The sequence below is a fragment of the Herpailurus yagouaroundi genome, unplaced genomic scaffold, assembly GCF_014898765.1.
Source record: "Herpailurus yagouaroundi ecotype Mexico unplaced genomic scaffold, PumYag 190, whole genome shotgun sequence".
Classification (NCBI taxonomy): domain Eukaryota; kingdom Metazoa; phylum Chordata; class Mammalia; order Carnivora; family Felidae; genus Herpailurus; species Herpailurus yagouaroundi.
The window spans coordinates 5166714-5187545 of NW_024412421.1; the positions used below are offsets into that span (position 1 = coordinate 5166714).

A 20832-nucleotide genomic window follows, 5' to 3' on the forward strand; every position below is an offset into this window, starting at 1 on the left:
AATACGCTGAGTGGGAAAGGCGAACAGGGACCCGGCGGCGGCGGCGGGGCGGTGGGCGCGGAAACCAGCCGCGTGTGCGTGGGTCCGGGTGTGCGTGAGTGTGAGTGCGAGTGCGTGTGTGTGCGTGTGTGTGTCCGCGGCGCGGGCCGGAGCACTCACCATCTCGCCGGGGGAGCGAGGCCACTTCGGGGTCGGATTGGAAATGTTGAGGCTTCGCTTGCTTCCTCCGCGACATGCTGGCTCAAACATCAGCTGGGGCAGAATAAAAAATTACTAAAAAAAAATCTTCTCAAAATTACGGAAATCGAGCGGCGGCGGCGGCGGCGGCTCCCCCCGCCCGCCGGCCCGCCCGCCCCCTCCCCGGCTCCCCGGCCCCGGGCGCAGCGCGCATGTGTCCTGCTATAATTATGATTATCAATAATGCATTGCGATTAATCATAGAGGGGCTCTTTGAAAGGCGATTGGCACCGGGCCAGCGCTATTCAAACCCGCTCGCCTTAATCAATTAGTTCGTGATTTGCTGCAGACCCCTGTCTCTCCGCGAGCTGGCCCAATAAGCCGGCCGCGGGGCTGGCTCTGCGCGCCGCGCCGCCCGACACTGGGTTAACCCTCTTCGCGACCGCCCGGGACTCCGCGGCCCGGCCGCCGCGGGCCTGCCTCCTCGCCTCTGCGCGCCCGGCGCCCGGGCCCGCGCCCCCCCCCCCCTCGGGTCCCCCCCCCCCATCCCGGGCTGGGCCGACCCGAATTAGCATGCCCTCCCCGGAATTAAGCCTCCCGGGTGGGGGGTGGGGCCGGGCGGCGGGGGCTGGAGACCCAGGCTGCGGGCGCGCGGCGAACTTCCCAACTCCGGCGCTAGGCGCGCCGGACCGCGGGGGGAGGGAGTCCCGTGGCGGGATTTGGGGGGAGGAAGTCCCGTTTCGTGAGTGTTTCTTCGTTTCTTTAAGAGCTACCAGAAAACAGCCCACCCCCACCCCATAAAAAAAAAAAAATAAGCGAGTGGGGAAGAGCCAGCCCCACGCCGGTCCGCCTCCCGCCCGCGGCCCGGCCTCCCTCCCGCTCGCCGCCTGGCTCGGCGCTCCTGCGCCCCGAGTTCTCCATCCCCTGGATCGCGGGCTCGCGGGGGCGCGGAGAAGAGGACCGAGGAAAGGTTTGGGAACGTGATGGGTTTGGGGCTTTTGGAGGGGGGGAGGGGCAACTCTCCCGCCACCCCGTTCCTTCTCAGAGGGCCCCGTTCCTCCAGCCTCTCGTTGCTCCCTCGCTCCCTTTCTCTACCTCGGACATTCCCAGGACAATTAGGGCTGAAGTTTTCGGGAGAAGCAGCCCCGAGCCCGTGGGATAAGGGGCGGCCCGGCTCCGCCCAGGACCCCTCCCGGACCTCCCCCCCGGCTGCCCCGGTTGGCTGCAGGGCGCGTCACTCCGCGGGGAGGCGGCGGCGGCGGTGGCGCCGCCGAGCCCGGGGCGGGCGGAGAGCAGGGACCGGCCTGGGATCCGAGTTCAGCTCCAGCCGGGGGGAGGGGAGGGGCCGCCGCTTACCCTGAACGCTGCAACCCGCCCCTGGCCTCGGGAGGCGCGGCCCAGGCCGGCCGGGCCTTGGGCAGAGCCTGTCCCCAGGACCCCTAGGCTCTCCACCCTGGGGAGGGGGCCGCGCCCCAGGCTCCTGGCAACCAGGTGGCCGTGCTGAGCCGGGAATGGTGGCGGCGCGCGTGGTGGTGGTGGGGGGGGGTGGGTTGCGGGGGTGTCCGTAGCTGTCTGGCCCGGCAGAAGCTCGTCTCCATCTCTCCGGCACTTGCCGAGCGCGGCACCCAAAACTTTTCGCACCAGCTCCATCTCCCCAGGCTGGGATGCAGCCTCCCTACCCGCACCCCGGGGTCCGGAATCGGGACCCGGGTCCCGCACTCCTTCCGCTGGGCTCGGGCGCCCGCGAACCTGAGGCTCAGTCCTCGGCTCAGCCTAGCTCTTTCCCCTTGCGCCTCAGGGTCTCCTCGCTCCCAGGTTTCCGAAGTCCTGCGCCCGAAGGATAAACTCAAACTTCGTTTGAGTAATGGGGGAGGAGGGGGGTGCAGATACACAATCCCTGCCCTATCTCGCTATCAGGAGAGGAGAGGGCTCATAAGGACGCCCCAATTCGAGAGCGCCCTGGAGTCCGGAGAGCACCACAGTCGGTTCGCGCGAAGTGGGCACCAATCTTTCGAGTGGAGTTTCGGGTGCTCTGGACCCTCACCGCTCTCCCCCAAATGACTCTTCTCTCTTAGTTACGTTGGTCTTTGGTCTTTTTTTTTTTTTCTTTAATTCTAAATCTTTTGTGTGCGGGTGAATGTGAATGTTTCTGTTTTCCTCGTGGCGACCTTCCCCCCACCCCCTTGGTGTAACTTCTCCCTTCTTTCTTATTCCTGTTCGCCCTTTCTTCACCTTTTCTCTTCTCTTATTTTTCCTCTCTCCTGCCCTCACTCGGTCCCTGAAACACCACACACACACACACACACACACACACACACACACACACAGAGGCTACACTCCCTTTCCACTCGCTCTCCTTTCCTCCCCAGGTCCTGTTGGTTACAGTAGATTTTGATAAAAAGACAAACGAAGCTATCAGTGGGGCTGATGTTGAAGAATGAAGATAATAATGTTTCCATAGGTGGTGCTTCAAATGCCATTATTTCTCACTGAATATTTAAAGAGATCCCTCGGCAAAGATGGATCTGCGTGCTCCTGGGGTGCGAGCCGCTCGCTTTCCCCAGACCCCCGGGAAAGTGTACCGGAGCACGTGCAAATCCCGCACCCCCCACCCTTGCAAAACGGCAAGGGTCTTCGCACACACCAGCCCTCAGTATCCCAGGTACACTGATGTGTCCGTACATGTGCACTTGCACACTCGTTTCTCCGAATATGCCCGCGTTTGGAGCCGCCGCATCCGTCTCTAACACTCTTAGCTTCTTGAAAGTCCGGGCCTCCGGGTCACCGCGTGCTGCCAGGAACCGAGCCGAGCTGGCGATCCCGCAAACCCTACTTCCCCGTGCGCGCCGCGTGCGCCACGGGAAGCTCCCGGAATAGCTTCACACGTGTTCGTTACTTGCTCTGTGTTTTAAGATTAAGGGGGGGGGGGGAGCCTTCCCCCCCCCCCAACACCAAAACAAACAACCAAAGGAAACGCGCACGCCAAAGCAGCTTCGCGATGTTTAATTAAAAATGGGCGAGCAGAGACGAATTAATTGGGGGGATCCAAACTTTAATAACTTTTTTCGTTCTTTTGCGTCCTCGACGGCGTAGAGGCGGGCGTCTCGCTCTGTGCGCAGCGTCCCCCGCTAATTTCTTGTTTGTTTTCTTTCCCTCTGTGGCCGGGAGAGCTGAGAGGGGAGGTGGAGGGGGGGGGGAAGGGGGGGAGGGGGGATGGTCGGGATGGCGGGGAGAGAATTGGTCTTTATTGTTGATGGCAATACATCAATTACGGGCCATTGTCTGGGGCCCAAGTTCCGTGGTTCGCTGACGCGGGCGCTGCGATGTCAGGGCGCGGGTGAAGCTTCGCGTGCCGCGAGGCAAAGAAATAATTAAATTAATGAAAACGGAGACAGAGTGGGGGTTGATTTTTATTTTTGAGCCGGTCGAGAGAAGGCAGCGAGTGCAAGTGAGGTGCCACAGCTGGAGCCTGTCCCCACGCCTTGCTCACCCTAGTGACCTGCGCGCTGTATAGGGGGTCGCGCCGCCCCAGCCTAAGGTGGGGCAGCTGCTGGGCGAATCGGGCCGACGGGGCTCGGACTTGCCCTTTCCACCAGAGGACTTAGCACTCAGGGGCTGATCCACGCTAGGGAATGGGGGGTGGCCCGAAGTGTGGCTGCTGCTGCGCCAGGGTCGTGACCTCGTGGGCCAACAAGAACCGCACCCGGGGGAGGCGCTCGGCGAGGTGGGCGAACTCACGTTTTGGGGGCTCGATGGCCATGTTTCTACTAATGCGTCTCCTCGGTTTTCCCAAGACCTAGAACGCCTTGGTGGGTTGGCGGACCGAAGGACTGTGCCCCAAGGCCACGGGCCACCGCTGAGTCCCCAAATAAGGGGTTTCGCCGCACCGCCCCCGCGTCATCCCGATCCTGGGCAGGGGAGAGGGTGTCGAGCCTCCCCTTTCCGAGGCCTGGTTCTCCCACTCGCAAAAATATATCTTATGCCGGCCCAGTCTGACCCCAGGTTTGGGATGGAGCCTGGAATGAGGCCTGGCCTGCGCCCGGGACCCTCCTTCTCTTTCCGCCGGCGCTGGTTGAGCACCCCAGAACTGAAGGACGCCCCCCTCTCCCCTCGCCCTACGGGTGCCCCTGCTTGCTCTGCCCCAGGCCCCAGTCCCCGCGGGCCCCTGGCCAAGGGTAGGAGGGCACTACGGGAGGTTTCGTTTTCTTCTGTCAAGCAAAAAGCGGCGAAAAGACGGCGGCGGTGCTCGGGGGGCGGGGGTGGAGGCACATCGATGGTATCAGCATTATTGATGGGGAAACGTTTGGGGCAGGAGCCCGGAGATCAGGTTCCCAGTCCCTCCTCTACCAGGAGGTGGGAGGGACGGAGTGGTGGTGGTGGTGGTGGTGGTGGTGGTGGTGTGGGTGTTGGTTGGGATGGGGACGCCTGAACGCGCCCGCAGGAACCACTCCTAGGGGTTATTTGTATTTTTCTGGTCTGAAAGTTTTGGGGGGCGGTGGGCAGAGAGAGAAAGGACTGATGAAGTTAGTTACCCTAGCCCTTAGAACTCTTGCCCCGGGTGGGGGCTAGGGCACTGGGGGAGAGGGCAGAAAAAATGTCCCAGAGCAAAGATCAAGTTTGGAAAACCCACCGTCGGCTCGATTATTTTCCACGCCCCGGGACTTCGCTTTCCCGAGAGTTTCAGAAACTCCTTCCTTAACCGAACGGCTGCTGCTCAAATCCCAACCTCTCCTCCGCCACGGGAGAGGCTTCGAACCCGAGGCCTCGGGGAGCAGGCTCGGGTGGGTACCCCCGGCCCGGGCGGAGTCGATCGACGCAGTGCGCACTCGGCGCGCTCGCTCCCCAGCAGCTAAGTCCCGGCGGCGAAAAGGCGCACTTTCAGGAGGACTCCCGCCGCCCACAGCCAAGGGCTATCTCCAGACCGGCGCCGGGTGCAGCGCGGGGACCAGGCGCCCCGGCGCCGGCTCCGGCGGGAAAGTCAGCCGTGGCGAGCGAAGGGCGGGCTTGGTAACCACCCGCACGCATCCCAGCCAGAGGTCCCACTCAGCCTGCCCGCGGCAAACTTCATCTTCCTTCTCTGGCAGGGCCATCCCCACGGCAGCATTCACAAACTGACTTTGCTGGCGACTGCAAGTGCCCGCGGTTTTTGCTTTCCGTCCACATGCAGCGTCTTGCGCTGAAATTCACCGCGCCCCCGCATGCAACAGTGCCTCGCTAAGGGGGTCTCTGGGTATAAAATTCTTCCCAAAGGAAATGTCTCGAGGTACAGAAAGTGGGAAAGACTAATCGAATTTATAAAAAGAAAACCTTTGCTTCCCTTCGGTTAAAATCCCATTGAGGTTTTCTCAAAGTGAAAAAAAAAAAATCATCCTCCTGCAATGAATAGAGTGTAGCTAATTCCTGGAACCTAGAGGTCGTAGGACCTTTGGATCCAGTGAAAAATGGTGAGATCTTGTGTCATCTGCTGGGAATAGGTGTGAGATCTGTGGAGCCCTTGACTCTGTGCTTTTGGGGGGTGTGATGGGGGTCTGCCAGGAAACTCATTTTCCTTCATACAGGAGATCCTCTCAAAAGAAGTCCCAATGGGAACTCCTAGATAAACTAATTTAGCCAATCTCCCATAACAAACTTAAAGAAAAAAAATTATCTGCTGCCACTTTCTGTAGCACAATGTGCCCCTTTCAAGAATAGATCAACAATTTCCAAAGAGATGTGCATTTGATTTTACAAAAAAGCTCATGTGCCTGGGGATGGTCAGCGTTTATGGGGGGTGGGGGGGGGGCAAGGCACCTTTTGGTTTCTGTTTGGTAGAAATCCGAATGGCCAACTCTGGTTTCAGGACTGTCCTGGGGTCCTGGCTCTTGTCTGCCCAGCAGCCTTGTGAGCCAGGCCTGTCTCTGACATTATTGGGAATTTACAAACCCTACGGATCTCAGCTGCGCTCTGACTTTCATGGGGAGATATTTCTCTGGCTTTCTCTCTACTCCGTGAGGGAGAGACGTGCTTCTGCTTGGAGGGCGCTGCTTGTCAGCGTTTTGACTCCCCCCCCCCACCCCCCACCCCATGCCCACAAGCAACTTCAATTCCATCGCGCTGCTAACACCTGCATCCTTTCTGGCTCCCTATGTGTGATGAGTAAAAAGGGGGGGGCGATGGATAGCCCACCCACCTCCTCTTCTCTCCCCTTTTCCAGCTCAGTGAAGTTTCTTAATGATTGCACTGTCATTTCTCTTTCTGGCCTGGCCTCCACTCTTTCATCCTGAGCGTCCCCTCCCCACCCCAGACTCTCTGACCTGTTTTGTACTAAACTCCAGTCCCTGAGCAGCCCTGCTCAGAACTGTGCTCAGGCCGGAATGGACGTAACCTTTGCTTAGGTCTTGCTGTGGCCTTTCGCCCAGGGACTGAAGACGGGAAGACGCCAGCGAGCCTCTCCTTCTCCAACCCAAACAAAATGGTTTCGGGAGAGTCGGGGGGCAGCCTCCACTTTCCAGATTTGTTTTTATTTTCTCTTTCTTTCCTGGACCCCACAGCACCTCCAGTTTGGGAGAACAGCGCTAAGAAAACTGGCCTTTTATCCCAGGCTCCTCGACAGTGTCTTAACTGCTTGATCTCCAGTAACTGCCCCTGGCCGGCTTTATTCACACGGCCTACCTGGGCATCGGAGTCAGGCTGGTGGGGTTCACATCCTGGCTGCCATTTAACCGTGTCCTGAGGACACAGTGGGTATGTATGCTTGGTCCAGGGAGGATCACGACCCTCCTGTCTCCTGCTTCATCAAATGTAGCTGATGGAGAGGAAGCACGGTGCCTCATTCAAAGCATCCAGCAAGGAGTCAGCTCTGCCTGCTTTGAGCCGCGCGACCTCCAAATACCTCCAGCAGTTTCTTCATCTGTTTAATGGAGATAATAATAGTCCTTATTTCATAGAGCTCTTGAGGGTTAAAAGAGTTAATATGTATGAGGAATTTAGAATAGTGGCTGGCATATAATTAGCATAAATATAAGCGTTAACTATTATTGTTATTCCCCTACACGTTGTTAGGATCGGATGCTACGGGATGGTTAAAAGATCATTCCCCGTTCACCCATCCACCCATCTATTCCTTTATTCATTTACTCGGCAGGGTAACATGCCAGGCATGGGGGAGACCACAGAAACATTGTTAATCCCTCCCTTGCTTAAGGGCAGTTAGTCAGAGTGTTTGTTTCCGGGGAGGGTGTTATTGCCTGGCTCAGTGTTGGGGAGGGCAATGGAACGGCATAGGAGCAAGGGTAAAAACAGTGCTGGGTTTCAGGGCATGTCTCCCATTTCGCAACTAATACCGAAAGTTGAAACTAGAGCAGGTTGTGCATGAGCCCAAGCTGAATTGTTCATGTGGGCCAGGGACAGATCATCCGCCTGCTTCTGGAAGGTTCCTGAGCACTAGTGACATGCATGCGGCCTGTCGCTTAGGTCCCTGCCTGTCTTCACTGCGTTGTTTTATTTGGCTCCCACATTTGTGTTTTGATTGTGTGGACTCCTCTGAATCGGGCACAAAACAAAACAAAACAATAAAACAGGTGCTGTTTCTCTTTGGGCCCCTTGCAAGGTATAAACCGTGCGCAGTGTTGACTCAGGCCTCGTGTTGCTGGCTTTTCTAGCTTTCCGTTTTTTGTCGGATTATAAAAATTGAGCATGGTTGTAATGACAGAGCATTCTGTAGCCAAAGCTCATGGTCGGGGCGGGAAATCCTCCTATCGGCCTGACCCTGTCGTCCTTCCCCGCCAGGTGTGTGTCTTTTGGGTCTGGATGCCGACCCTCTACGGCTGCGGCCCCCACCTCGTTATCAGTATGAGAACCCTGTTGTGATCAAAGGTAATTTCACATTTACCGTCGGAACGCAAAGCGCTCTTGTGAACTCCCCTCCCCTCTGCCTCGCGATGAAAACACTTTGTACGGTTAAGATGTAGAGCAAGAACGAAAGTCTGAGCAAAAAATACCCGTGAGTGGTGGCGGCGCCTTCTGTAAAATGGGAGACCGTAACCCATGTGTACGTTTTCCGGGGAATCGCGGCTTCTTCGGGAAGCGTCTGACAGCAAAGGCAGCTTAAGACATTCGCAGATGTCAGCGCGGGGGGACGGCGAGGTTTCTTTTTTCTCTGGTGTTGAAGGAACAGACTCGATTTAATCTGTCACTGGATGTCCTTCTCCTCAAAAATAGTGCCCGGGGGCCCTCAGGGGCTTTATTTAGAGGCTCTTAGGAGCTTGGCAGTATGTAAATTATGCGTGAGTGTCCTTCATAGTTCCCGGTGGTCACCGTCAGAGGGGTTTCAACATGATTTAGCATTTCGGATGATTTGTAGGAGAGTTAGAGCCAGCAAGTGCGGTGGGGATAGCCCAGGCTAGGTTTCTCGCCGGAGCATTAAATGGGTCTCCATGTCTCGGCTGCTCCTTCCGTTCTCCTCCAGGCCTCTGAGTTGATCTATGAGTAGCTCCCAGCATTGGTGGGTGGCCTCCCAAAAGTCACTGCTGTATCAAGGAGTTCTGAGATTTTTCGAAACGAGAAAGGCCTTAAAACGTTACAAAAGCACAACTCAACCTTCCCATCAATTCACTGATTCACTCATTCAGTGAACCAACGTTATTGGGCACCTGCCTATGCCGCTTAGTACTTTAGGCATGAAGGATAGACTTGTGGAAAGACAAGAGAAGGTTGGGGCGCCTGGGTGGCTCAGTCAGTTAGGCGTCCGACTCTTGATTTCGGTTCAGGTCACGATCTCACGGATTGTGAGTTTGAGCACTGAGTCAGGCACTGCAGCCCGGAGAGAGAGGATTCTCTCTCTCCCCTGTCTCTCTGCCCCTACCCTGCTCATGCCCTCTCTCTCTGAAGATAAATAAATAAACCAGGGGCGCCTGGGTGGCTCAGTTGGTTAAGCGACCCACTTTGGCTCAGGTCACGATCTCCCGGTTGGTGGGTTCGAGCCTCGCATTGGGCTCACTGCTGTCAGCGCAGAGACATTTGGACCCTCTGTCCACCTCCCTGCCCCTCCCCCTCTCGCGCACGTTCCCTCTCTCTCTCTTTCTCTCTCTCAACAAAATAAATAAACATTAAAAAATAAAGGAATAAAAGGAATAGGAGCGCCTGGGTGGTTCAGTCAGTTAAGCGTCCAACTTTTGGTTTTCGGCTCAGGTCATGATCTCGAGGCAGCGTGAGTTCGAGCCCCGCGTCGGGCTCTGCGCTGACGGTGCAGAGCCTGCTTGGGAGTCTCTCTCTCTCCCTCTCTCTCTGCCCCTCCCCTGCTCACTGTCTCTTTCTCTCTGTCGCTCTCAAAAATAAACTTACAAAAATTAAGGTAAACAAATAAATAAACAAACTCTGAAAACAGATGGGGAAGGTCTCTGGTGTTCCGGAGTCCACGTTCTGGAAGGGGATAGACATTAAAAAAAAAAAGATAGGTTGGATCAAATCCAAGACTGGGAAGCATTTTGGAGAATCTAACGCCGCGTAGCACGATGAAGAGTGACTTGGGTGGCAGGACAGGGAGGGAGAGGTGGGGGTCAGGAAGGCCTCCGAGGAAGTGACCTTCACACCGAGTCAGGAATGAGGGGAAGGGGTCCGCCATGCCACGATCTGGGGACACGAGCATTCTGGGCCGAGGAGAGAGCAGTCGCAAACATCCTGAGGAGGGACGGGCTCGGAGAAGTGTGCTCCTTTTCCCTTTGCTTCCTCTCCTCTTCCTTATTCTACTTTCAGGAGGATTTGAGAAATTAAACACCTCCCTTTTTTTTGGATTGGGCTTTCTAGTTGAATGGGTAAAACGAATTGTGGAAGGTGCACGCAATGGAATACTACTCAACCGTAAAAAGGAATTAGACACTGATACTTGCAGTGAGGTGGCTGAATCTCGAAAGTCTTATTATGCTGAGTGAAAGAAGCCAGGACCAGGGCGCCTGGGGGGGGGGGGGGGCTCAGTTAAGCGACCGACTCTTGATTTCGGCTCAGGTCATGATCTCACGGTGCGTGGGTTCGAGCCCCACATCGGGCTCTGTGCTCACAGCGTGGAGCCTGCTTGGGATTCTGTCTCTCTCTCCCTCTCTCTCTGCCCCCTGCTCACCCTCTCTTTCTCAAAATAAATAAACTTAAAAAAAAAAAAAAGGAGAAAGAAGAAGAAGCCAGAACCGAAAGAGTACACAGGGCATCATTCCACTTCTATAAAATTCTAGACAATGCAAACCAATCTATGGGGACAGAAAGCAAATTAGCGGTTGAATGGTTGCCTGGGCACAGAGCAGGAGGGAAGGAGAGACTGTCGAGGAGTCCAGGGAAACTTGTGGGGGTAATAGATATGTTCGTGTTCTTGATTGTCCTCGCGGTCGCACAGTTACCTACACATTTCAAAACGGATCAGATTGTACACCTCACACATGTGCGGCTCGGTTTGCTTCAGTCGTATCTCCAACAACGATGAAAAACGAGGTTTCTCATTTTGGAACATGTTGGAAATGCACGGTAGAGATAAGGAATTTAAAAAGACATTTAAATGGAAGTCGCCACTGTCGTATGTAAACACTCGACCCCTCTAAGGTCTTCGGGGCTCGGTCACGTTTGATCTGGGAACAAGTATTTGCTTGGGTAGCTCTGGGACCGGGGTTGGCACTGAGCCAACTACCTTGACCCTGGAAAAAGCATAAAGTTTTCCTGGTGTTTTGGAGTCATCGTGACTTTTTTTCTGTGATTCTACCCAGAAACAAAAAGCCCTTTGAATGCCAGGTGCTAATCTAGTCTTGGAATTAGAGGCCCCATGGCTGGTGAGAGAGAGAAGGTTCGAGCCCCAGCAGCTGGTGCATCCAGATAGAGTTTCAGAATCTGAAGCTGGACCGACACTATTCACGCTGGCTTGTAGTTTGCTGACGGGAGGATTAGCTCGAGATGCCGCGACGCAGTTGTCAGGAAGGACCATCTCGGGGGAAGAACGAGGTTTCTCTTTCCAACCTGCCACGGACAGGTTACGAGAAAAACATGATGAAGAAGAAACACGCGACAGAAAACAGAGTCACACAAAATGTAAGCTCGAAGTTGTACCACCTCCAAATTGTTCTGGACTGCGGCTGCAAAGGTTCTAATTCAGTATGTACACAGTGAGAGCCAGGGCCCTGCCTTTTCATCAACACCCTAGTTACACCGTAGTTGACTTTGACGTGGGTGTCCCAGAGTTCCCATTTTGGGACGCACTCACGCAGACAGGGGAGGTGGGTCGGCGGTGGGGCTTTCTCGATCGGCGTGTCCTTGCGACCCTCTACAAGCTAAATTGAGGACCAGAAATTAAGCTGGGGGGTGCTTCCCTCTGTGTTCTTAGCTTCAGCAAAAGACCCTATAATTTCCACAGACAAATCACTTTTTAAGGGGCTCGGGGGGTGCTCATAGATTCCTTAAGAGGGCAAGAGAATCAGGCTCAGCCTGTCTAGATCTGGTCTCCAGAAGAGCTCCTGAGGAGATATCCCTCTCACCAACGGAAGCAGTCCCAATGCTGACCCTGCAGAAGCTGGGTGCCATAGAAGCTTCTGGGCGTTGGCTGTAGTTCCCACTCCTGTGAGTCTTCAGCAGACTGGATTCCCTACAGGCCTTGGGTCCGGAGTCAAAGTCTTCGGCAGGGCATTTGGGGGCTGCTGCATAGCTGCAAGGGAGCCTGGGGGAATAGATGCCTGGCATTTTCAGCTTCTGTCTCAGGGGGATCTAAGGCTCATGTAGTGAGGAGGTCCCTGAGCTTTGAGAACCAGAAGAATGTCAGGTGTCTTTATGACTTGTACGGCCCCATCCTGCACCTGAGACGTTCACCGCAATCTTTTTACTTTCCTGAACATCATAGAAGGTCCCCGGAACACATGCTGGGGATGGCCGCAAGCTTTACTTCTGGCATCTAGGGCAGCAACAGCCCTTCTCGTGATTATTTATTTTTGAGAGAGAGAGAGACAGAACGCAAGCGGAGGTGGGGCACAGAATCCGAAGCAGGCTCCAGGCTCCGAGCTGTCAGCGCAGAGCCCAGCGTGGGGCTCGAACTCGTGAACCACGAGATCATGACCTGAGCCCAAGTCGGATGCCCCGCCGACTGAGCCACCCAGACGCCCCAGCAACAGCCCTTCAGTTGAGTTCCATCCTCTGCATTTGAATGGGGCTCTGCCTTCGTCATACCCCTTCCAGCTCAACCCAGCATGTTGGAGGATCCCTCAGAAAGACTCCTCAGGCACCATCGGCCTCAGCCACCTGCTGGAATGTTTTCGGAAAAAAAAGGGAGGGACAAGATAACCGCCACGGTCGCATCCTTGCCAGGATTCAGGCTTGGGGCTGAGCGCTGTACTCACATTAATTAGCTTCCTGAATCCCCCCAGGTACTCCGTAAAGCAGTTCCCATGTTTCCCATTTTACAGATGAGAAAACCGAGGCACTTGAGTAATTGCCCTGGAATCACAGGGGTTTGGAGCCACTGGGTGCCTCACGCCAGGTCTCATGACATCTTTATGAGAGGACAAAAGTAAACGAAACCAAATGAAACAAAGTGATAACAAAAAAACGTCTTTGAGTTTTAGGAAGCCCAGGTGAGGAGGGGACTTGGGACAGGAGTTTGGAGTCCATGGCGTGGGCACAATCTGGACCTCTGTTTTGATTTAAGATAACAGAGCTGTGGTTGCTTTGTATTTTTTTTTTTTTTATGGATGGTCTTTAAATGCCTTTGATTTAGAACTGCGCAGCTGCTGAAGAGCTTTAAGTAAATCTACCCCCATGAATTAAACTGTCTCTGATTCTAGATGAGTTCCTTTTGTTTTAAGTTTATTTATTTATTTTGAGAGAGAGAGAGAGAGAGAAGGAGAGGGAGAGGGAGAGAGAATCCCAAGCAGGATCCATACGGTCAGTGCAGAGCCCGATGTGGGGTTCGATCCCACGAACCGTGAGATCATGACCTGAGCCAAAGTCAGACGCTCAACCGCCTGAGCCACCCAGGCGCCCCTCTAGATGAGCTCATGACGCAAGCTGGCAATCGAGACAAGTGCCCCCCACCCCAGCCCCCAACCCTGCCTTCGGTATGACTGAGTAGTTAAGACAGGCAGAAACTTCTGTTTCTTCTTTTTGCCCTGATGGCTGTAGTTGAAGAGTAGTATGGGTGTAGAAGAAAGAGCTATAGAATTGAGGAAAAGGGTGTTGGAGTTGAAACCCTGCTGCTCTGGTTACTGGTAGCAGGACCTTACCCCAGGCTCGTAGGTGAGCTGGTGGAGCGTCATTATCCACGTAAATCACGTGACTTCCTCTGTATAGTCACCTGTCTGGGGGTGTTGGCGAGGATGCCCGACTGTTGGCTCCCCAAGGGCGGGACACATGGTAGGTGTTTGGTAAATATTTGTTGGATGAGTGGATCTGGGGAGAGACAGGCTGGTGAAGGGCATCTGTGCACGCTCTAAAATGCTGACAGATGTTAGCAGCCCCGTACTGTTACGAGAGAGAGTAGCGTGTCAGCCTTCGGTGCTCTCAGAAATAACCCGCGGTGGGAGGGGGACACCTGGGTGGGCAGTCGGGGAAGCGTCCGTCTTTGGCTCAGGTCATGATCTCCCGGTTCGGGAGTTCGAGCCCCGCGTCAGGCTCTGTGCTGGCAGCTGGGAGCCTGGAGGCTGCTTCGGATTCTGCGTCTCCCTCTCTCTCCGCCCCTCCCCTCCTCGTGCTCTCTCTCTCTCTCTCTCTCCAAAATAAATAAAAACATTTTTAAAAGTTAAAAAAAAAAAAAAAAGAAAAGAAAAACAACCTGGGGATCTTGTTGGAATGCAGTGGGAGGTCGGCAGTGGGGCCTGGGGTTCCAGCTGTTCTAACAAGCTCCCAGGCGATACAGGTGCCCCCGGGGCCCCGGACCGCCCTGCGTAGCGAGGGTGTTCAGTGAGCGGCCGGCAAATGTTAACGCCAAGCGTGGTAGGGATGGGGTGACGAAGACGAGATCTTCCAACGGGAGCGTGGCTCAGAGGTCCAGCTCGTCCAGCGTCCAGAAATGTCCCCGCTCCGGCACCGCACCTGTGAAGGAGCCAGAAGCTCATTCCCGTGTGCTCCTGCAGCATCGAGGGTGGCCTGGCCACGGTAGCTCGCGTTTGCCATATTTGGTGAAAATGTGGCTCTGGCTGCCCGTGACTCTGAGTCACCAGCGCGTGGCACCAGCATTAATAACCTCTAATACTTGTTAGACATGGTGTGTGTTGAGCGGCTGGTCCGCCCTTGACACGTCCTGTTGCCATTCCAGCAAAGGTGGCTGCTGCTGATTGTTTTATGAGACCCTTTCACATCTCCTGAGTCTGTTCTCTTGGCAATGACCTGGGTATCAGCTGTGTGGGCTCTGGAATGTTTACCCCAGATCCCGGACACCCGGGCTTTATTCCCACCTCAGCCCCTTTGCTGGAGGCAGGGGTTTCTCCTGGGGGCAATCTCCACCCTCGGGGACATTTGGCAGCCGGTGGGAACATTTTGGGTCGTCGTGGCTGGGGTGTGTTCCTGGCACATAGTGGAGTGGAGACGCAGATGCTGCCGAACAACGCCTGGGGCAGTCCCCACTATAGTCACCGGCCGAAGATGTCATAGCGCTGAGGTTGAAGAAACCCTGGTGCAGAGGGCGCCTCCTCCAGAGAATGCTTTTGCGTAGGCTTCTCGGCTGACTGCCGAGTGGGAGAAGAAAAAAAAAAAAATCTCACGTTATTTTTCTTTCTTTTTTAATGTTTATTTATTTTTGAGAGAGCGAGAGACAGAGCATGAGCGGGGGAGGGGCAGAGGGCTCACAGACCCCCGAGGCGGGGCTCCAACCCGGGAACCGCGAGATCGCGACCTGAGCGGAAGTCGGACGCGTAACCGACTGAGCCGCCCAGGTGCCCCGTCCGTGTGTTATTTTCCTAACTTTCAAGGCCAACAGCCTCTTGGGGCCGTGGGTTCAAACCAAGGCCGGTGGGAGCGAGCTCCCGGCCATCCCCGCACCTTACCCCTCTGCCTGGTACAGTGAGGGTGTTGTGGGTCCGGGGTCGGGGGGGGGGGGCGTGGATTTTGGTTTTCCCGTCCAACACGTGGAGGGAGGAAGGGAGCCAAGAGCCCCTCTGGGTGTGTGCCTGTGCTGTCTATTTCAGACCTAGGCCCTGAGCGCTTTGGCCACTGCCCGTCTCTCTCTGGCTCGGATCAGCAGGAGGAAGCAAAGTGCTTAGAGCCACCTTGGCTGCAACAGCCAGTCTTGGCTCCCCCCCCCCCCCCCCCCCCCCCCCAAGACAGAAGAAGAAGAACGCACGCTAGACAACTCGTTTGGCAGAAAAACACCTTTTCCTCTCCAAAAGCCGAGGCACGCCTAATGAGGTGTGGCCTCCCTGGAGTAATTGAATTTGGAATGCCTCTCGGCAGCACGTGGGTCCCTCCAGCGGGAAGCCGCCCCGAACCCCTCCGGCAGCAGGCTCTGGGGGCTCTGCTCTCCTGCCAACGCGCAGGAATAAAATGGGGCGGTGGGGGCAACCCTTGGGGATGGCCCGGCCAGCGCCAGGGACCCCCGGGGAAGGCTGTTTCACAGCACAAGGAAACGTCAGCGGGCAGGTGGCGGGCAGGTGCCAGGCAGGCGGCGTGTTGCATCCTGGAAATGGTTTCTTTGCTGCAAGCTCGTGCGGGAGGCAGAAGACGTTTATCACAGAGGCAGAGACGGGCGGGCCCCACGACGGGATGAGCCTTGATTCTGTCTCTGGCAGCCTTTTACGGCGAGTGATAGGTGCCATCTGGGTCTGACTTGAGAAACGACCGTGCTGCAGGCGCTTCCATCCGCGCAGCTTATTGATCGGCTGTGTCCCACCTCCCTGGGGGAAGGGGAGAGAAGGGAAAAACTCAGGGGCTGCAGTACAGCCCCCCCAGTGTGGTACTGGGGGCTGCGGCTGCCCCCTCCCCCCCATGGTGACAGTATACATGATGGTCCTTACGGCTTCCTCCCTCCGATCGCCATGCTGTGCCCCCACAGAGACAAGCCAGGTCTGCAGGCACAGTGACCTTTCAGAAAGATGCATGCGTCTTCTGATTTGTTTTCCTCATCAAAGTGGTGTGGCCGTGATTCCTTCTTCCACCCTTGATTCGCTGGGCCCGAAAGCCATTCACCTGGGGCGGAACACCTGAGGATCCCATTCATAAATAATCCTTTATTTTCTGGGTCCCCCCAGCCGTGGGGTGTGCGGGGAGATTTACACGCCTGGAGCCCACAGGCCACACTCACGGGGGAGAGCGCGTACCCGCTCCTCTGACTTGGCGTGTGGGATTAAACAGTCTGGATCAATATATTGCCATCAGCCCCGAGGGGACATGTTTACGGCATGTACATGAGAGTTAATAATGTAGAAGAGACAGGATCTGCCATCGGCCGCAACCGGGGCATAAAACCCATCTTCCAAGTAAAAACGTGAAGGCACTTTAGCAAAAGTTCTGTCTGTGGCTGTTCAGCCTGCAGAGAGAGAAAGGTCTGTGGAGGATAAGGCTGCCTGAAATGAGTCAGGAGGGGTGAGTGGGGTGATGGGGAGAGGGGCCTTCCTGGCGATCGGGCTGTACAGCTGAGTGGCTAAGGGCCAGGTCAAGCGCCTCCGTTTCTGCAAGTCTCAGTCTATTAATGACCATAATAGTACCTGGCCTCGTAGGTCGTTGGAAGGATCTATTGGACTAATGTGTATAAAACGTGTAGCCCGTCCCTGGGGTTTAGCGATGGCTCTATGAATGTCAGGCGGGAGATGACGATGCCGTTGATGACGTTGCTGTTGGTGGCAAGGGATCGCTTGATTCCCGGAAGGTACCAGATTACAAAGTAAAGTCACATGCCCTCACCTGACTCCTACTACCCCGTGTCAGGTAAGAAGCAGCCTCTCCTCCTACTTCAAAGCGTGCTTGGCGGCCAGGAGGCCAGGCAGAGCAAGCGGTCGCAGAACGCGCCCGCGGTGGGATGATTGTTTGAACTCCAGATCTGGTCTTGACCTCTGCCCTAGAGCCCCGTCCTTCGCTGCCCTGGCTTCCTCAGGCGGTCTGTTGGCCGTGGGGCCCCGAGGCTATAACGTGGTTTTCGCGTTACGGCTAGCAAACTCTGGGTAAAGGACACCGGTCGCCGAAGTCGTCACTCAGCACTCTTGTTTGCGTGGTATTTTGGCCTTTGGATGGTCTGTGTCTTCATTCTGTTGTGTTCACCGAGTGTTGCCAATTCATGGTGAATATGGCAGGCGGGAGACCCCAAGCAGCCAGAGCCTGCGTGTGGAGGGAAGGTTGCCAATTCGGCAACTAGGATTCTGTGTACCCTTTTTTGGTCAATTAAAACCTTGTGTTTAACTCAGATCATCCCTTCATGGGGCCATCTGAGTCCGTAATAATCTCAATGGCTACATGCGCTGAGCCAGGCATTCACTGAAACGCTTTACAAGTACAATCTCAGTTATAGGCTTTGCAGCAGCCTTACAAAGAAGGCCCTTTTATATGGCAGTGTTCTTCGCTGCAATCAACCGAAGCCAACCTGCTATTCCAGAAGGACGGAGTTTATGGGAAGGACACTGGGGCTTCCAGAGTGGTTGGAGGGCTGAAACACAAGGCTGCGGCAAGGGGCAGGGGCACGGTGGATCCCAGAGGACCAGGCAGCAAGGGAAGGCTGTTCTGTGTGCCGGCTCTGCTGACCAATCCCCTCCGAGTCCACTCGATCAGGATATGCTGGGCTTACATCAAGACCTGCCATTTGGGGGGCCTGGCTGGCTCAGTCAATAGAGCATACGACTCTTGATCCTGGGGTTGTGAGTTCAAGGTCCATATTGGGTTCTAGTGGAGTTTACTAAATAAAAAAAAAAAAAAAAAAAAAAAAAGACTTGCCATTTGGCCGGGCCAGGGGAGGAACAAAAGATCTTGCCTTTCAAGCACCAATAATGCCCATTGGGGAGTCCCCAAAAGGAGTTTTGAATGTCGGTTGGTGGCGGGGAGGGCTGGATTCTCCATAGCCCAACGTGGCAAATAACCACCACAGGAACACTGATGGCCCCGTTGTACAGATGAATAAACTGAGGCTCAAAGGGTTGGGCAAATTGCCCAGTTTCCACGGGCATCCAATGGCAGAGCTGGGATTGGCCCTCAGAATTCTCCTCCTCCAGACACTAAGCTGCTAACCACTGAGCGGTCTGCCTCCCGTTAGGGGGACTTCCTTCCATCGATGAGGACGAGCTCAGGGCTGACCATCACACGATGGTCTACTCCAAGTGACCTGAGAGTAAGGAAATTTAGTAGCTCCTCTTCTCAGAGTGGGTTAATCCAGAGCCTCAGTCATGACATCAGGGACCCGTGCCAGTCTCATTGTAAGGCTGGGTCCCCTTGTGGCTACAGGGTGACAGTCACGGGCCTCAAGGCTCCTTGCTCCCTCGTTCATGTCCCACTGGGGAAAGTGAGAGTAGGCTGTCCTCTCCTCTCTCTCTCTCTTTCTCAAGTACATGAAAGAACTTTCTCAGAAGCCTCTGGCAAACCTCTCCTGGAGTCTCACTGGCCAGAACTGGGTCACATGAGCACTACTAAAACACATGCTAGGTGTGATTAACCTCAGACCTGTCCCTGGAGGTGGCAGCAAACCCCAAACCGCATGGCCTTTCCCAGATGACGGAGGAGAGATACAGATACTAGGGAGTTGCCCATGGTCCACTAAAGGGAATAGCAATGCATTTAAATATCCATTATTTATAACGAGGACCCAGGCTGGTGACTAGATTTCCCATACTGATACCTGCGATCAGGTTTATCTCCTTCTCTAGTTAATAAATGCTTTCGCTGCACAGCAGCGGTATAAAAAGAACGAAGATACATTATTTGTTCATTGTTCTTTCCAGCCCGGACTTTAGAATCCGACCAGTCTATGGCTCGCACATTCTCTCACAGACACCCCGCCCTGGAGCTCTCCTAGCCACCTCTCATTGCCTTTACAGGCTCGTTTTATTTGTCAACGTCGTCTTAGAACACAGCTTGCCTCCCAGTGCAGTCACTGGTGCCATCCATGAGGAAGGGTGGTTTGGAGGAAGGGGGAGGCTAGGGCAGAGAAGATCTCCCCGGTGGAGAGACTTCTCAGAGCTGGATTGCGCCGTTCGTCGGGGTGCTGTGGGTTGCAAGTGACAAAGGTCCAAGTGGACCCTGTGTAAGGAGGAGAGGGACTGAGTAGGGGCTGGAGGACCTCGGCAAAGGTGCAGGCGGACTTCAGGAACCAATGACACGAGGGGCTCACGAGGCCTCCCCACACATTCCCCTCGCGTTCTGCTTCTCACTGTCCTTCCTGTCCACCAGCTTCCTCCACTTCTGACATACCCTCATGGACAGAAATGCGGCTGCCTGGAACGCTCTCTGCCTTATTCCAAGATATTAGATGCTTTTTTTGTTTTTTTAAGAGAGAGAGAGAGAGAGAGAGAGAGAGAGAGAGAGAGAAGGAGGAAACCCCAACCTGAGACAAAAATCAAGAGTCAGACGCGCAACTGACTGAGCCACCCAGGCGCCCCTTTTTCAGTTTTCATTTCAAGGATCCCTGAAAGGGCTGTCTGTGGTCCAGTGTGGCTCAGTGCCAATCCCTGGCCAGTCACCTATGGTCAGGAGTCACGCAGTACTTACAAAGTGATTCCCAGTGGGGAGTGGGGCAGTTCCGGGAGGGTGGTCCCATGGATTCCATCACAACTATCTTAGTGGCATTGAGGGGAGGGTGGGGGAAGGGAACTTCCTTTGTGAGTCTGGGGACTTTGGCTCTGCCTGGAATTTCCCAAGGAGACTCAAGTTCTCTCTCATCTCACCTCTTCCTCTGGAGGATTCTCTGGAAGCTGCGGGATCCCTCAGGAAATGGTGGTTGACAGAGCTGGACAAATGGACGCGGCACAGTCCCCGCCCTCAAGGAGACTAGAGACGGGTCAGGGAGACGGATGCGCACACAACTTCGGAGCCTTCACCGGGACTCCTGGGGACGTCAGCTGTGACACTCACCAGGCGTCATGGCAGTTTCCTGCACGGGGGCTTCTGCATAATCTCTGCCACGTCCCGGACTTGGCTCTGTGCCGCCGTGGCAGGTAAGTGATGGGATGAATACCCCCCCCCCCCCCCATTCAAGGCAGAATCAGAATTGCCAGAGAGAGGTACAAGCCGGCTGCCTGCGAGAGGGGAGCCGGGGACTGGGGAGGCCATCACAGATGTGGCCCGCACCGAGCTGTGGCTGTGCCACAAGGGGCCAATAGATGGGAAGAAATGGCCACTGAGAGGAGGTGAGGTGGGAGGCCAGCTCCTCCTGAACGGCTCTGCAGGCTTCTCCGTGTTTCGGTCCCCGGTCTGGGCTCTGACAACCCAACGTACCGCCCAGAACGCTATCTGAATCACAGCGATCAAACCCGAGTTGTCCCTAAGATCCAACATCTGCCGGTATATGCCGCGCCTTCCGGGTGCTCTGGGTATTTCCAACCAGCCAGTCCTACTCATCTTCACGATGGGTACCAGTCTGTGGCGCTTTGTCACAGCAGGCTGGACCGACCAAGACAGCGCAGATTGCAGAGGCTGCTGCCTTTCCATTGGGCTTTCAGAGAGAGGCCCTCAAGTTCCCCCCCCGAGGCTGGCCTGCTCCCGAATGGGGATGAGACATGCTTTTTTTTTTTTTTTTTTAATTTTTTTTTT

General features: G+C 55.3%; 1 protein-coding gene and 2 long non-coding RNA genes across 8 annotated transcripts in view; 1 reads left to right on the plus strand and 2 right to left on the minus strand.

Annotated features, from left to right (window-relative positions):
- SALL1 (spalt like transcription factor 1) overlaps positions 1-1291 on the minus strand; it is a 16320-nt gene extending 15029 nt beyond the window's left edge. The window contains exons 1-2 of one of the 4 annotated variants that reach the window (XM_040498006.1): positions 1273-1291; positions 160-252 (exon numbers count right to left, since the gene is read on the minus strand). In XM_040498006.1, the coding sequence (XP_040353940.1) occupies positions 160-235 (76 nt within the window). In that variant the 5' untranslated portion in view covers positions 236-252; positions 1273-1291. Of the gene's footprint in view, positions 1-159; positions 349-528; positions 657-1272 lie in introns of those variants that run through there. The other 3 variants (XM_040498008.1, XM_040498005.1, XM_040498009.1) reach the window with 3 other exon arrangements.
- LOC121045281 (uncharacterized) overlaps positions 845-20832 on the plus strand; it is a 21259-nt gene continuing 1271 nt past the window's right edge. For all 3 annotated transcript variants that reach the window (XR_005797669.1, XR_005797671.1, XR_005797670.1), the window contains exons 1-2: positions 845-1147; positions 19982-20237. This is a non-coding gene — a long non-coding RNA (uncharacterized LOC121045281). The remainder of the gene's footprint in view (positions 1148-19981; positions 20238-20832) is intronic.
- Positions 3165-5450, minus strand: LOC121045282 (uncharacterized). The gene is made up of 2 exons (XR_005797672.1): positions 3916-5450; positions 3165-3347 (listed from the first exon to the last, which is right to left on the minus strand). It is a non-coding gene; the product is annotated as an uncharacterized LOC121045282 (long non-coding RNA).